General features: G+C 33.2%; 2 protein-coding genes and 1 pseudogene across 7 annotated transcripts; 2 read left to right on the top strand and 1 right to left on the bottom strand.

Moving 5' to 3' along the window:
- Window positions 3,405–6,562, top strand: LOC107627817 (probable leucine-rich repeat receptor-like protein kinase At1g35710). Its single transcript, XM_016330637.2, has 2 exons — window positions 3,405–6,019; window positions 6,120–6,562. Exons 1-2 carry the CDS (start codon window positions 3,625–3,627, stop codon window positions 6,494–6,496), a joined length of 2,772 nt encoding a protein of 923 aa, XP_016186123.1. The 5' UTR covers window positions 3,405–3,624; the 3' UTR covers window positions 6,497–6,562.
- Window positions 9,796–13,213, top strand: LOC107625950. 6 transcript variants are annotated; one of them, XR_001617436.2, is made up of 5 exons: window positions 9,806–11,548; window positions 11,843–11,990; window positions 12,616–12,705; window positions 12,934–12,990; window positions 13,092–13,210. XR_001617436.2 is itself a non-coding variant. In XM_021116312.1 (5 exons), exons 2-5 carry the CDS (start codon window positions 10,500–10,502, stop codon window positions 12,937–12,939), a joined length of 1,293 nt encoding a protein of 430 aa, XP_020971971.1. In that variant the 5' UTR covers window positions 9,806–10,401; window positions 10,468–10,499; the 3' UTR covers window positions 12,940–13,210. The 6 variants fall into 6 exon arrangements, 4 of the variants coding, with proteins under 4 accessions (XP_016184183.1, XP_020971971.1, XP_020971970.1 ...); XM_021116312.1 differs by having other exon boundaries at window positions 9,806–10,401; window positions 10,468–11,548; window positions 12,934–13,210; XM_021116313.1 differs by having other exon boundaries at window positions 9,807–10,952; window positions 11,313–11,548; window positions 12,934–13,213.
- LOC107627816 lies at window positions 12,970–15,918 on the bottom strand (annotated as a pseudogene).

Genomic DNA, 16,555 nt, shown 5'->3' with positions numbered 1-16,555 from the left:
CATTCTGCCTTAGAAAATCTGAAACTACTCAACACACTAATCACGGCATCGAATGAAAATAAAGGTAATTAAAATAATTAATTTTTAAAACTTAGGAAACATGTTTTTCACAATATGACATAATAAGGAATGGAAAGTAAAACCATGCAATTAATGTGAATAAGTAGGTGAAGGATTGTATAAATCACTCAAATTAAGTACAAAAGAACTCATGAAATATGGGTTTATCAGGTTGTCAGCTCACGTTTCAGGTCAGCAGATTTTTAATGGTAGCGTCACGAGGTTAACAGAAGGACGAACGTGCTTTAAAAATATTCATTTAGAGATTAATTTAATTAAAAAAATAATTCGGGGACGAAAATGAAAAACGCGTGATCTTTTAAGAACGATTTTGATTATTAACCCTTATTTAAATTAAGCAGATTGTTCTAAACCAAAAGATACATAGACGGCACTTATATAGTTGTATTAATAGAAAATTATGACAATATATTAAACTGCTCTTGTAAAAAAAGTTTTTCAATTAGTACGCCACTTATATCTCCTTTTTCAAATAACAACATTATTATGGGTGAATTTGAAAAAAAAATTAATATAGAAAAAAGAAATTAATATACGAACATACTTGGCAGTTAATATACGAAATTAATATACGAACATAATAGAAAAGTCCGTTTGAGCGTCTTGAACGTCTCATTGTCATGTTTGGCAACTTTTTTGAACCTCTAACCTAGAAGTGCTTTCACCTCTGAACGTACGTTCACGTGAAGCTAAAAATTCAAGCTTTTGCGTTCACGTTGGGAAAGTTAACTAGTTGGAGGAATTAGATAAAAAATTTATTCCATATCTACCAATTATACCCTTCATTTCTTGTATTATAATTTTTTTGTTCATATAATATATGTCGTTGGTTGTGATTATTATATACTATGTTTGTATGATTTTTTTTTGTTTTTGTTTTTTATTTTTATTGTACTTCTTATTGTACTTTATTTTTATTTTTATTATATACTAATTATAAGTAACAAAAGAGTTATAAATAATAAGAATTTATAATCCAAAATGACACTAGATTAAAGAGTACTAACGATACTAAAATAAATTATAAAATATTTTTTGTTTAATATTATAAAATGTATAATACTCCCTTTTATATTTTTATTTCTTATTATTTTTTAGTTCATATGAATTTTTTTTATTATTTACTGTTCTTTATGTTTAATATGTAAAGTGTCTTTTTTATTTTTTATTCGACGATGTAAAATTTATAATTATAATTCTCATATATTATATTTTATTGTAACTTTTTTATAATATAGATTAATTGATCCCATTAAAAAAGACAAATTAAATAAAAAATTATTCATAAGTATTAATAAAATTATGAATGTTGGATGCCAAAAAAGTCTTATATTGTCAATTTTTATATGTTACTTTAATTTAGTAAGTAAATATTAACATTATTATAAAATAAATTAAAAAGATTTATTTAAATATCTAAAGTAAAATAATAGAATAATATTCAAAATTATTTTAATTGATGTCTCTTTTAGTAATTTTTCATCTAAAAGTGATTTTGAATAGTATAATCTAAACAACATTTATTTTACTATAATTCATTTTGACATAAAGATTGCCAAACATAAATCACGTTAACACAAATTTACTTTTCATTAAAATCAAATTTACAAAATTAATTCTATGCAAACTCTCGTTTGTAAACTGTAATCCAAACACACACTATCGTCTCCCTACATGTTCTTATTGTGCGATTGTTGAAGCCAAGGTTGTGAAGAAATTTCATAGTCAACTATTTCATCAAGGGAAGTCGTACTTGTATGATAGATACAAGAATTACTACTACATAATAATAATGTTATGGCAACATTTTAGCATAACAAGTTATCTACTTCAAAAATCAAAACAGATACATCAGCTTGTGTCATCTAATTTTGAGGAAATCTCAATCCATGAATTGATGACTCAACATATATAATCTGATTGAATTCAAAGGGACATAGCAATATAGCATGTGCTCTTTTTCACATGTGTAATCCTTCCACTCCACATCTCCAACTACTCTTCATCGACACGTCATCACCACTGGCAATATTTGTTGGCCTCGGAGTTATTAACATGCTTGTGTGTATATAATGTTTTACTTTATGTATTTTCTTTTTTTTTCTTATATTAAATTGATTTTATTGAAAGAGTATTCAACATATTAGTAATTCTATTAGATTTTAAAATAGTGGGATAAAATTACATCAGTAATTCTAACATGAATTTTAGTTAATTAAGTTAAATTGATCTAATAATTAGTTTATTGGTCTATTTAAGTAAGTATGTGACAGTCAAATAATTTGACTTTTAAAAAAATACTTTTCATAAGAAATGAATGACATTTTTGCTTTAAAGAAGATATCAATTTAACAAAATATACTCTAATAATTTTTTTTGAAGGACTACGAGACTTTCAACCAAAAAAAAATATTCATTTCAACTCATTGAAGGACCGGGAAGTGCACTTACGTGATTGCTTCATTATGATCTAATGATTCATACTTCATATATATAAAATAATCCTCCTCTGTCTTAATTCTTAAGCTTGTTTGCTATAACAGTGTGTTGTGTACCCTTTATATGTATGAGTTAAAGTTATTTTCTTTGGTTAGGGTTTGTACCAACCAATCACAAAAAGCAGATAAGTTTGTTGAGTTAGAATTAACGAATAAAAGTAGAGCAATCTCACTGTTAATTTCTCAATAAAAGCAGAACAAAGCTATGCTAATGATTTTTTTCCAGAACATGTTTATGCTATATGTTAATTATTAATATATCTTTTATTTAATTTTTTTAAGTAAAAATAATTTAAAAATTATTAATATTTTTCAATTTTACATAATAAATTTAGTCAATATATTTAAAAAAGATAACAAAAAATATTAAAAAAAACCTAAAAGATTCTAATAATTGCCCAAAACACGAGACTCCGAACAAAAAAATCTATCAATCCTAAATGATTTTTAATGGATAAATCAACAGTTCAACATGTAACATAGGTTAATTCTTTAATACAAAGAAAAAATATTGACAACAGAACTAATCTGTCTCACAGAAATAATGATCAAAGATCGAAAAAAGTATTTTTTTATTGAGGGCCTCGTTGTCTTTCGAAATAATTGTCAGGGACCGTTTAAATTTTTTTTTCTATTTTTATAAATGACAAACAATTTATATATTTGATTTATAAAATAATAACTTAGTCGTTTGAAAAAACAATACAATAGCAGCGGTCAAATATGTTTGTTCAAATTCCATTGTAGCTAGTAGAAAGAATTGTAGAACAACGATGTATACCAGATACAGAAGGTGCCTACAAATACAATTCAAGAAATCAAGAACAGGCACCCGGTCACATATATCATTTTCCAAATTTCCACGTAGAAGCTATACTCTACCTAGCTATATTCTGACTTCTAAGGTTTGAAACATGTTAATTCAACAATGTAACACTTAAATTATAACATATAATTAGATAGATTTGGACTCATATATTATTATATTACATATTACACATAAGATGGTGATTGACACACCCTGATCACTATAGTTGCAGAAACCATGGTTATACCCACTTCCATTTTGATACCAGTTCTTCTTCTCTTTGCCATAAATCCCATAACTGAAGCTGGAACTCACAGAAAAGTAATAGTATCCAAATTGTCACACTTAGATGAAGAAGCAAATGCTTTGATTTTGAGTGGTTGGTGGAGTAACCAACACAATATTTCAAACCGTTGCAGCTGGCCTGGTATTCAGTGCAACAATGCCGGAAGCATCACAGAGATTACTTCTCCTCCAAGGGAGAATAATGACAGCTCTCTCGCGTCACAGGGCCGGTCGACAGGCATCGATTTTTCTGTCTTTTCGAATCTTGTCCACCTTGATCTCAGTGAAATGGGGTTGTATGGATTCCCAAAGGGGCTAAGTAGTCTCAACAAGCTGAAGTTTCTGAACCTATCTCATAACAAGCTTAAAGATGAACCAGGTTCTCCTTCTTCATTGGCAAATCTAACTCAACTTCTTGTGCTTGATATTTCTTACAATTACATTGGTGGTCAAATTCCTAATGAATTCAGCATGCTAGAGAGGCTAGTCACATTGGATTTGAGTTCAAACTTGTTCAGTGGAACCATTCCTTTAATCTTCAGTCATATGTCCAATCTCATCTATATGAACCTTTCTAGCAATCAACTAACTGGTGGCCTTCCTGCTACAATATATGCAAATCTCACCAAGTTAGAGAATCTTGACCTTTCCCAAAACGGATTTAGTGGTCTCATCCCTCAAGAAATAGGGAATTTAACAAATTTGTTAACCTTAGACCTTAGTTTAAACAACTTGGTTGGTCCAATACCTCACCAAATAGGGTACTTGAACCGTTTGACAAGTCTCCACCTTAGTTCAAATTCCATTAATGGTTCTATACCTTCAAGTTTAGGACTTTTAACCCAGTTGGAAGTGTTGACTATCAAAAACAATGAAGTAGGTGGATCTATCCCCAGTGAATTAGAGAACTTGGTTCATCTTAAAGTTTTAGATCTTTCATATAATGAAATCTTGGGTGTTATACCGAAATGGATATCTAACCTGACACAATTAGATGATATAAGACTTTCAGGGAATCAAATTTGTGGTTATATCCCATCTACTATACTTGGTCATATCAGTCATGTGGATCTCAGCACAAACAAGTTAATTGGAAGCATTCCCTTTCAGATTGGTAATATTTCATATCTAGATGTTAGTTACAACAACCTTGCTGGTCCAATTCCTGAGCAAATAGGGTACTCGAACCGGTTGACGTTTCTCCACCTTGATTCAAATTTTTTCACTGGTTCTATACCTTCAAGTATAGGACTTCTAACAGAAATGATAATGCTCACTATGGGACACAACAAGATAAATGGTAGTATCCCCATAGAAATAGAGAATTTGTTGCATTTAGAAGCTTTGGATCTTTCTACTAATAGACTTTCTGGTGTTATCCCAGCTGGTCTCTTTGGTCACCTTACATTTGTAGATCTCAGCATTAACAATTTGAGTGGAAGCATTCCTTCTCTAATTGGCAAAAGTGTTAATCATTTAGACCTTAGTTACAACAATCTCAGTGGCAACATACCTGAGGGGCTAGATTCTGTGCAATTCTACAATTTAGAGTGCAATCCTTTTCTCAATGGAGATTACCACAATTGTCAATCAGAAAACCTTAATAATGATCATGATAAAAGTTTAAGCACTTTGGGTTTGGTTTTGATAATTGTGGCCAGTATTCTTGTTTCTTTTGGCTCCATAGGGATTGGAATTTGTGTTCTATTTGCCAGGCATCGCCGTCGCAGACTAAAAAGCAAGGCAGCAAAGCATGGAGACTTGTTCTCAATTTGGGAATATGATGGCAAAATTGCATTTGAGGACATTGTTGAAGCTACAGAGGACTTTGATATCAGATATTGCATTGGAACTGGTGCTTATGGTAGTGTCTACAAAGCAGAACTTCCGAGTGGCAAAACCATTGCATTGAAGAAGCTTCACAAAACAGAATCAGAAAATCCATCTTTTTACAAGAGCTTTTGCAAGGAGGTTGAGGTCTTGACACAGATTCGCCACCGCAACATCATTAGGCTTTATGGCTATTGCTTGCATAACAGATGCATGTTTTTGGTGTATGAATACTTGGAAAGAGGAAGCTTGTTCTGTAACTTGGCCAATGAGATAGAAGCTCAAGAGTTGAATTGGAGCAAGAGGGTGAACATCATTAAAGGGACATCATATGCTCTTGCTTACATGCATCATCATTGTACTCCTCCTATTGTTCATCGCGACATTACCACCAGTAACATACTGCTGAATTCAGAGTTGGATGCTTGTGTATCAGATTTTGGCACAGCTAGACTTCTTGATACTGATTCATCTAACCAAACTATTCTAGTTGGTACTTATGGATATGTTGCTCCAGGTAAGTTTTAATTCTAGTTCTCTTCATATAGCTTCTAAAAATGGTAAAATTTGATGTTATTTGCATACTAACCTATGTAATATTTGGTTACATTATGTAGAATTGGCTTACACCATAAATGTGACTACAAAATGTGATGTATATAGTTTTGGAGTGGTGGCTTTAGAAACAATGATGGGGCATCATCCAGGAGAATTCATTTCCCGTCTGTCAAAGCCATCTACTCAGAACTTAAAGGTGAAAGATGTATTGGATTCAAGGATTCCTCTCCCAATTCTTGAGAAAGATATGCAAGATGTTGTGCTTGTTATGACACTAGCATTGGCATGCCTCTCTTCTGATCCAAAATCTAGACCATCAATGGAGGATGTGGCTAATGATTTTTTGGCTTCTAATTCACCAAGACATTTCTCTTTCTCTGATGTTTCAATCTACCAATTGATGAATCAAGAAATATATGTCATAGGTAAAAATTAGGACAACTGTGATTGTACTCTCTTATGCATGTCATCATATTTCTGTAAAGTAGTGATGCATTTATTAGTCCTTTTGGTCCTAAAAGACAAAATTGTGCATATAGGGCTTTCCCTCTCTCTCTCAAATTCACAGTCCAATTTAGTTGATAATTTTGTCCTGAATCATTTCAATTTTTATTGACAGCTAAGACTAAGAGTTATAAAAATCAGTTATATTAGTTATTACAGTTAGGCTATCCATGTATATATAGCAGTTGTGTAACCAAGAATAAACAAGAATATCATAATTCAATACTCATTCATTCTGATTCCTCAATACTCTTCTTTCTTTCTTTCTTTCTTTCTTTCTTTCTTTCTTTCCTGCATCATGGCGTTGATACTCTCTGGGTCATCAGCCACAAACAAACCTGAGCTTGTTCCCCTTACCGAAAAACTCGATGATGATAACTTCATCACTTGGAAGCACCTTGCATGGCTCACTATTCAGATTTTGGGCATGGAACATCATCTAGATGCATCCAAAACTCCAAAAGCTCCACAAGAATCTGCAGCCTATAAAGAGTGGCGGCAGAATGATCTTGCACTAACCACATGGCTTCGGGCTTCCATGTCCACTACCTTCAAGAACAAGGTAGTTCACTGCACTAATTTTTCTGATGCTTGGTTCACCATTATCAATTACTTCTCCATCACGTTAAAGACTAGGATTTGGAGACTCAAATCACAGCTCAAATCCATCAAGAAAACTGGTTCCATTGCAGATTATCTTGCTCGAATTCGTAAGTTAGCTGATTCCCTTCTTGCAGTTGGATATCAACTACAAGATGAGGATCACATCCAAGTTATCTTAGATGGATTAACTGTGGAATATAGTAACTACATCACTGTTGTGATGTCAAGGATGGAAACCTTCTCAGTAAGTGAGGCAGAGGCCTTTCTCCTTCAATATGAGGACATGCTAGACCGGTTTAAGAATCAAGCTAAGGATGGTGGTGCTAGGAGAGGACACAGAGGCCGGTTTCAAAGAGGAGGACGATCTTCTTGGAATAATTCGAGGACTCTTTGCCAAATTTGTGGTGAAAATGGTCATGTGGCTTTGAACTGCTTCTATCGCTTTGACCAACAATATCAACCTGGTTTGGGATCTTCCTCAGCATCACCTCAAATTTCTTGGTATCCTGATTCGGGTGCTAGCCACCATGTTACCACTGATCCCAATAATTTCCTCTCTTCCTCACAAGGAACTCATGATCCTGATCATCTATTGATCATGTATATGTAGATAATGGTACAGGTATCCCTATTAAAAACCATGTCTTTTCTATTTTGATTGATAAAAGAATAATGATAGCTTTAAGCTGCTTAATTTGCTGCATGTTCATCAAATAGCAGAGGACAATAATGTCTTTTTTGAATTTTGGCCTAAACAATGTCTTGTTCGTGATCAGGTTTCTCGAAAACTCCTTCTCCAGGGCACCACTGGGGGAGGAATTTATGCTTTTGATCTCCTAGTTGTCCCTAAGAGGGTTCTCTTGCTAAGAAAATACTTTGAAGTCTGAAGTGTTTGTCTTGTGCATTGAATTCTGCTCCTTGTAATAATTGTACTCTTACTCATGCAGATACCTCACCTATTAGGTGTTCTGATTCTCATATTGCAAATCCAGTTACTTGTAAATTTGTAATGCTTCAAATCTTTCTATGAATTCAAATTATATGAAGTTTTTTTCCTCTAATTCTGATTCTAGTTCCTTTCTTAATTCTGCCTCTATTAATATTGATCAGCATGTTATTCAACCTCCTTTAATTAAAACTGCATTATCAGCTAATTGTGGCAAATATAATACACTTGAATTATGGAGTTTATGTCTAAGGCTTTTACTGATTTCCTTCAAATTCATGGTATTAAACACATATTATCTTGCCTTTATAGTTTATACACATCAACAACAATGATGCTTTTAAAGAAGGCACAGAACAATCACTGAAAATTGGTTTCTCTCTTTTAGCCACGGCCTCTCTTGAATTTTTATCACCATTTGAAAAACTATTTAAGAAGCCAGATTATTCAATGCTAAAAATATTTGATTTGTGCTTGCTTTCCTTTTCTAAGACCATACAATAAACAAAACTGGTTTATAAATCTGAAAAATATATATATTTGTCAAAGATATGTGCTTTTTGATGAGAATATCTTCCCTTATTCAGATTTATTTCCCTCTAATACTCATTCTGTTATGACCTTGCCAATTGTTCCTGAACAATTGACTACTAATCTCTGAACCAGCTTCATCACACTCATCAATCACAGAACTTCCTAGTGATTGTCCTTCTCATTCTTTAACAGGACTTGACTAGGCTCAAACTCAGATAACTATTAGTGTATTGAGATCTACTTACCTCCTATTCTCTCATACAACTTCTAATTCACACTCTATTATCACAATATCAGAATCAGGAAACCAAAAACCAAGAACCTTTACTGTTTCTATTACCTGGGAGAGGTACTTTTCAACTAAGGTAATTAGCCATAGTTTAAAGAAATTTAACATTCAGTTATAATTTACAAGAAGCCTTAGATCAAGAAGTCCATGCTATGCTTTCAATTAGTGAACTGTGGAGTAACCAACATAATAATGTCTCAAACCTACAATGGCAAAATACCCAAAAGGCGAAACACACTACAGTTTAGATTGCAATCTCTTTCTTAATAGAGATTATGACTGTCCTGAATCTCAAGAAATTATCGTTTAAGTTTGTTGAGTTTGAAGAACTAAAACATTGTTAAGATGATGACTAAATATTATTGGGTTATTATCCAATTATTTGTGTGATTAGTTTTGTTTAGTGTGAAGGAAATTAATTAAATTATACTGGTCTAAGAAACATGAAAAACAGGCCACATACACAATCGTGGCGCAAGGAGTTATTTGCTCCATCACAAAAGTGTCTTATCAGATACAANNNNTATTCAATTTGGATAAACAACTTAATTAAGCTACTTTTGAAAAAATAGCTTAAACAATAAATGATTATATATTAAAAATAGCTTATAAATAAATTATTTTGTTTTTAAATTTTTAGTTCTAAAAGTACTTATTTTATAGAAATATGATAAAAAATAATATTATGAGAGAAGTCCTTTTTTTTAATTCCTCTATAATCTCTTAAATAGCTTCTTAAAAAGTTATAATTTGATTTCGAAAATTGCACCAGACATTAATATTATTACTTTTCATAAATTAAAAATAAAAAAAAGTTACTTTTAAAGTTTACCAAACGCACCCTTAGTTGCTAACTAGATAACTCAATTTCATTTCATTTGAACCACGTCAAGTCACACACCATCGAACCAAAACTCTCTCTTCTCTCTCTTTTCTTTTCTTTCACATCAAGTAAACTCTCTGAAATAAGAAGAAAGGAAAAGGAAATCCTGAAGTTAGGGCAAATTGAACAACAAAAAGGAGGTTTCTATTTTCAAGCAACGAAGAAAAGGTTAAAGAGGCTAGGGCAAAAGGCAAAATCAAATCAGAAAGGCAAATCACAAAAAGCATTTCTACATTTGTGATTCATTAAAGAAGTGTTGAAGAAATCATCTGGGTTACAAGTACCGATTTGGAAGATGAAGAAAGTAAACGTAAAGGTACTCTGATGTGAATCAACGTTCACAAAAAAGACTTGGAGCCAAAGCAAGAATGTAAGGTTCAGATTCAAGAAACAAGATGAAAAAAGTTGAAAGAGAATATTAAAGGTATGGTCTTCGGTCATTGCTTATACCTTCTTTCTCCTGTGAACACTGTTACTATATCTGATTTCGGAGAAGAAGTCAAACAAAAACTTCAGTCTCTACTATTTTTTACTTAAAGTATTTCAACAGATATCAAGACTGAAAGCAAAATTAAAAAGAAGCCAAGATTCAATCTCTCTCCTCTTAATCAGTGATTGATAATCATTAATTAGTATTAGAGCTTGGTCTCAAATAGATCAAGCTTGGAAGAAAGATCCTAATGGCGAACAACGGTGGTTCCAACTTAGTGGCTTACACACTGATCGAAGGACAATCCATCAACAGACCTCCATTTTTCAACGGAAAATATTACAACTACTGGAAGGAAAGAATGAAGATATTTGTTCAATCAATGGATTACAACATTTGGAAGATAATCATGAATGGTCCTCAAACTCCCACCAAAATTGGCGTTGATGGTGTTGTCACTCCCAAAACCGAAACAGAATGGAATGAAGATGACAAGAAAAAAGTGGAACTCAATGCTAAGGCACTCAACTTGCTAAACTGTGCGATCAGCTTCGAAGAATACCGGAAGATTTCAATATCCAAAACGGCAAAAGAAATCTGGGATAAACTCCAAGTTACACATGATGGCACCCCACGAGTAAAGGAAATGAGGATTGACATGCTGAATAAAGAATATGAGATATTCTTCATGAAGGAAGGAGAATCAATTGATGACATGTTTGAGAGATTCTCTATCATCATTTATAACTTGGATGCTATGGAGATTATTCATTCCGAACAAGTGCTGGTGAGGAAGGTCCTAAGAAGCTTAACAAAAGAATGGAAAACTAAGGCTACTAATATCTCTAAAAGCAGCAACTTAAGTCAAATGACCTATGATGAGTTGAGAGAAAAGTTACTAGCATATGAAATCACTCACATAAAGAATGATACAAAAAAGAAAGGAGTGACTCTTAAATCTTGTACTGAATCATTGGATGATGAATCCAGTTACTCAGATGACGAGTTTGTGTTTTTTGTTAGAAAGATGATGAGACTCAAAGAAAGAAGCAAAGGAAGTAGCTCAAAGGAATCGAAAAAGGACCTAAGCAAGGTTATTTGCCACAACTGCGGAAAAGCTGAACACTACAAATATGACTGTCCGAAGCTTAAGAAAGAAGATAAGTTGCCGAAGGACAAGAAGAAGGGACTTAAGGCTATTGCTTCTTTTGATATGAGGAACGACAGGGAAAGAACAAGAGGCTGTGACGGTGGTGGCAACTTCGGGAAGGATAAAATTGACGCTCTTTGTAGGCTCCTGTAAGCACTACTTCGCTCTGTGCTCATTATTTTCTCTCAATTTTTGTTTTTGTGGGATAGTTCTTGATTTCTTGTAATTTTAGTCAATCAAAACAGGTTTCTTAGAAAATTTAATGTACTTTATCTTTCTAATAGAATGAACTATTTTATAAAGTGTAAAGTATCTTGTGTAAACAACTGCTTATAGGAAAATAGTATGCATGATTTTTGTAATGTACTGATATTGTATATCACCCTTTTTCTTTCAAGGACAAAGTCAGTGTTTTTTTTATGTTTCTATGATAATACCTGTAGGACGAGGATTTTGCGTCATATGGCATCTGAATTGAACTTAGATATGCGAAGTGATGGTTATGTCAAAGTTAATGATCTGCTAAAGTTGAATATGAAGACATTTGCTAATATTCCATTAAGATCCCACAATATTGATGATGTTAGGGAGGTCAGTTTATTCGTATATCTTTTGTTTCCTTGTTTGTTATGTGTTATCATTGCCATTTCTATTGTAACTTAGATTATTATGTTGCATTTCTGAGAAGCATTTGGCTTGGGGAAAATAGCAAAACAGAAAATAGACACATTATAGATGGTATTGTATTGGGTCTATTGACATTTTCAACTTGTAATTCGATTTAGACTTCTATTCCTGTTATCCTGTATCAGCTTTATAGAGTTTCCCTTTCTATATCTTTTGTTGCAGAGTGATACTAGTTTGATCTTGTAAAAGCAGTCGCAATATGGTTTTGAGAATTTCTTGATCCATCCCTTTGCAACTAACACTATTATAAATCAATAGTTGAATGAATTGGATAGGATTGACATGCTGATTGTAGCTGGTCATGTCTAGCCCACTCTTTCTTTACTTACTGCCACAAAATATCTGTGGCTTATCTTTTTTCATGAATTGTTATTGTATCCATAACCTCTTTTATCCGTAAACTCTATTTATGTGCTATTTATTTGCTTGTTTAGTCACTGAAGTAAAGATTTTGATGTCTTCCATTTTCATATGTATTAAGTATTAACTGAAGACCTTTTATTCTAAATGATCTCATGTTTATTGTCAGGCTGTTCGAAAGGATAATAAGCAGCGCTTCAGCCTTATAGAAGAAAATGGGGAGCTACTTATTCGAGCTAACCAAGGCCATACAATAACGGTAAACTATTCTGTTTTAGTTGAATGTTGAAACGTGTAAATTGCTTTTGAAGCACTTGCTTGGACCATTTTACTCATTTCTTGAGGATATCTTTTCTATTGAATAACTACATCTACCATCCTCTTTAGTTTTAGTTATTCCCTTGTATGCGACTATTTCTAGTTAAGTTTGATTTACTTAGCTTTTTCGTCCTTGATTTCTTACATAGTTTTCTATGTTGATTCCCAGGTATGAGGTGAGATGTAAATGTTCTGATCTTTTTAGATGTTAGAAAAGCATTGGAGGGTATGATGATATTCCAAACACAATTCTTGAAATGTTGAACTTCTCAGTTGTTTGTTGATGATTAGTAACTAAGATATACTCTTTTTACAATCTTATTGCAGAAGGTATGAAACTGTCATTGTTTCTTCTGCATAGGTGTTTTATACACTTGTTAAATTTAAAACAAAATGGTTAAGTCTAACTCATCCTATGAATTGTTAATGAAGTTTTTCCGAAGTTTGAAGTTTTTTGCATGCTCTATATATTAGACCAAGAAAAATGTCTAATGTTGAAGTCAGGTAGGTGGATGATCCATAAACTTTCTATTTGAAAGCGCTACATGATATTGGTTACCATTAAGATTTAGTCATTTGAGTGAGCAAACTGCATAATTTGAAAGGCAATGCTACAAGTGATAAAAATATAATACAAGGCCAAAAATACATAAAAATATTTGAACTGGAAGAAGACATACTGAGTTGAATACAAAACAGAAGATGACTTTCATAAATGAAATTAGGGAAATTACAAAGAAAATATGATTAGGGAAGAAAAAGCTCTCCTAAGTTTTACCTATTGCATATATTTCTTGATTCACAAGTTGGTGGATTGAAATGCCATCAAAATGCCAAAGCAATGGCGAGTTTGAAAACAAAAGCTCATTAGCTATGTCCTGCATTGAAGGTCTTGATGTTGGGTTGGGATGTAAGCATGCTAGTGCTAATGTTACAACAAGTACAATATCCTGCATGTCTTTTCGAAGAAAAGGCAATCGAATACGTGAATCCAGTATATCTTTGAGCATGATCTTTGGAGCAGATGGTTTTGACACATTGGAAATTAGTTCCTTAGGGTGTTCGCCCATTATTGTTTCCAAAGTCACCACACCAAAACCATAAACATCACATTTTGTTGTCACATTGATGTTATAAGCCATCTCTACAATATGTCCAAACATTAAATAGGTTACTAATGATATTTCAATAATAAATAAGGGAATAAAACTACACTTTTACCTGGAGCAATGTATCCAGGAGTGCCAGCTAATAGAGTTTGATTAGATGAATCAGAAGAAAGTAGTTTAGCTGTACCAAAATCTGATAGACAAGCTGACAAGCCTCTAAATTTGAAGTCAACAAAACATTGGTACTAGTTACATCTCGATGGACAATGGGTGGAGTGCAATGATGGTGCATATGAGTGAGAGCAAGTGCAGTCCCTTTGATAATGTTTACTCTCTTACTCCAGTTCAGCTCTTGAGCTTCTTCATCAATGGCTAGGTTATAGAACAAGCTTCCCTTTTCCATATACTCATACACCAAAAACATACAGCCGTTGTGCAAACAGAAACCATAAAGCCTAATGATGTTGCGGTGGCGGATTTCTGTCAAGACCTTGACCTCATTGCTAAAACTCTTGTAAAATGATGGATTTTCAGACTCTGTATTGTGAAGCTTCTTTAGTGCAACATTTCTGCCACTAGGAAGCTGTGCTTTGTAGACACTTCCATAAGCACCTGTTCCAATGCAATACCTTATATCAAAGTCTTCTGTGGCTTTAATTATGTCTTTAAATGCAATTTTACCATCATAGTTCCTAATTGAAACGAAATCTCCATTGTTCCTTTGATTATCATCTTTGGACTCATTTTGGAATGGACACCAGAAATCTAGGCATACAAATACTATTGAAATGCATATGCCATATAAGATGCACACTATGATTACTGCGAGAATAGGACTTGAGTGATCATGAGTTGCAGAATAGCAAGGGGGATTATTACCAATCAATGAGTCTTTCAGAAGATCACAAAGTTGGTGATCCAAATCAAAGGAATTGTAAGAGATGTTGAGGTAGGATACAGAATAGATTCCCACAGGTATGTTTCCGGAGAGGTTATTGTAACTAAGGTCAAGATAAGAAAGATTGCCCATTTGAGAAGGAAGGGATCCACTTATAGAATTATTACTTAGTTGCACATAATTGCAATGGTTTAGAATACCAAATGGAATTGGTCCCTCAAGTCTATTGTTGGAAACATCTAGTATTGAAAGTCTAGAGAGTTGTCCAATCCAAGATGGTATAACACCAGAAATCTTGTTGTGAGAAAGGTCTAAAACTTCCAGATTGACCAAGTGCTCTAGTTCTATGGGGATGGGACCTTCGATATGGTTCGAACCAAGGGAGAGAAATTTCAATTTATCCAATTGCCCCATAGAGGGAGGGATTGAACAATTGAATGAGTTATTTGAAAGAGACAAATGCTCTAAATGCTTCAAGTTCCCCAAGTCTTTAGGAATGGGATGTTGAAGTTGGTTCGAGTCTAGGGAGAGTTCAACCAAATACTTGAGGTGCCCAAAAGTAGATGGAATACCACCACTGAGAAAGTTGTTAGAAACATTAAGTGTTATAAGTTGAGTGAGATTTGAGATTGAGGTAGGTAACCCACTTTCAAGATAGTTACAGGAAAGATCAAGGTACATAAGCTTTGTAAGAGTGCTTATTTCAGTAGGAATAATTCCCTTGAGTCTCATGCCACTCAGTTCTAGACGGATCAAATTGGGGAATGCAGTAAAATTGAAGTTCCTCAATTCAGATGGAGGGATAACAAAATAACGCCTTGTTGAAATCTCTATGACACTTGCAGCTTCATTGCACACAATACCAGTCCAGTTACAATGTTTTGAGATGTTGCGACCTTCCGTCCACCCGATATGGAGCAAGGCCTTTTGTTCCGCGTTCAAGGACGAGGAATTCGATGCTGCCACCATGGTGTTGGCACTCATAACAGTTAGGAGGACTAATAGAAACAAAGTGGCAACAAAGGTATGCCTCATTAGTGTTAGTAAATTGCAACCTGAGTCTTCCATGTGTGTATCTAATTTTCACTGAGTTGTGCTGTATGCTGTACACTCAATTGTTGTCGCACATATATTTATAAGAATTTAATTTTGATGCATTGATATTGTCTGTTCTATATATTTGGCGAAAAGACGAAAGTCAATGACATGTGTGCCACTTCATTATATGGTTTATGGTTAGAGAAGTTGCTAGGTTCCTTCAGCAATCACTTATGAGAATGATTAAATAAGTAATGTCATTTTCTGTGAATTCCAAGTCTCTCTTTTGGAGATGACTTATGACTTATAGATCACGGAAATCAAATGCTGAATCAACATAGTAACATAGAATGAACGTGTAAGTCGGGCATTGTCTAATCACATATACACCAAATCAAACTTGGCGAACGATATAGTCACCCATTGTTTTCAAAATGGAAAAATACTTTTGTTTTGTAAAACTGAGGAAATCAAAGTTGGGAGAAATGTTAAGACCCTCTCGGTTATTAAATTATATGACTTATTTAGGGAGATTGATCAGTTAGTTAAATAAAACGTAAGATAAGATTTGATAGTAAAAGAAGTAAAAAGAAATTTGCTTACCTTTAAAAATAACGTAAATCAGACAATTTGATCAATTTAAATAAATTTTTCATTGAAACCATACCCTTCAACTTGCAGATTAAAGGAATTTATATGTTTATTGACACATATAAAACTACTTTAAACTGTAGCATATCAAATTA

The sequence above is a fragment of the Arachis ipaensis genome, chromosome B02, assembly GCF_000816755.2.
Source record: "Arachis ipaensis cultivar K30076 chromosome B02, Araip1.1, whole genome shotgun sequence".
Classification (NCBI taxonomy): Eukaryota; Viridiplantae; Streptophyta; class Magnoliopsida; order Fabales; family Fabaceae; genus Arachis; species Arachis ipaensis.
The sequence above is the reverse complement of the archived record's forward strand: the minus strand, read 5'-3'. Positions and strand labels throughout refer to the sequence as shown.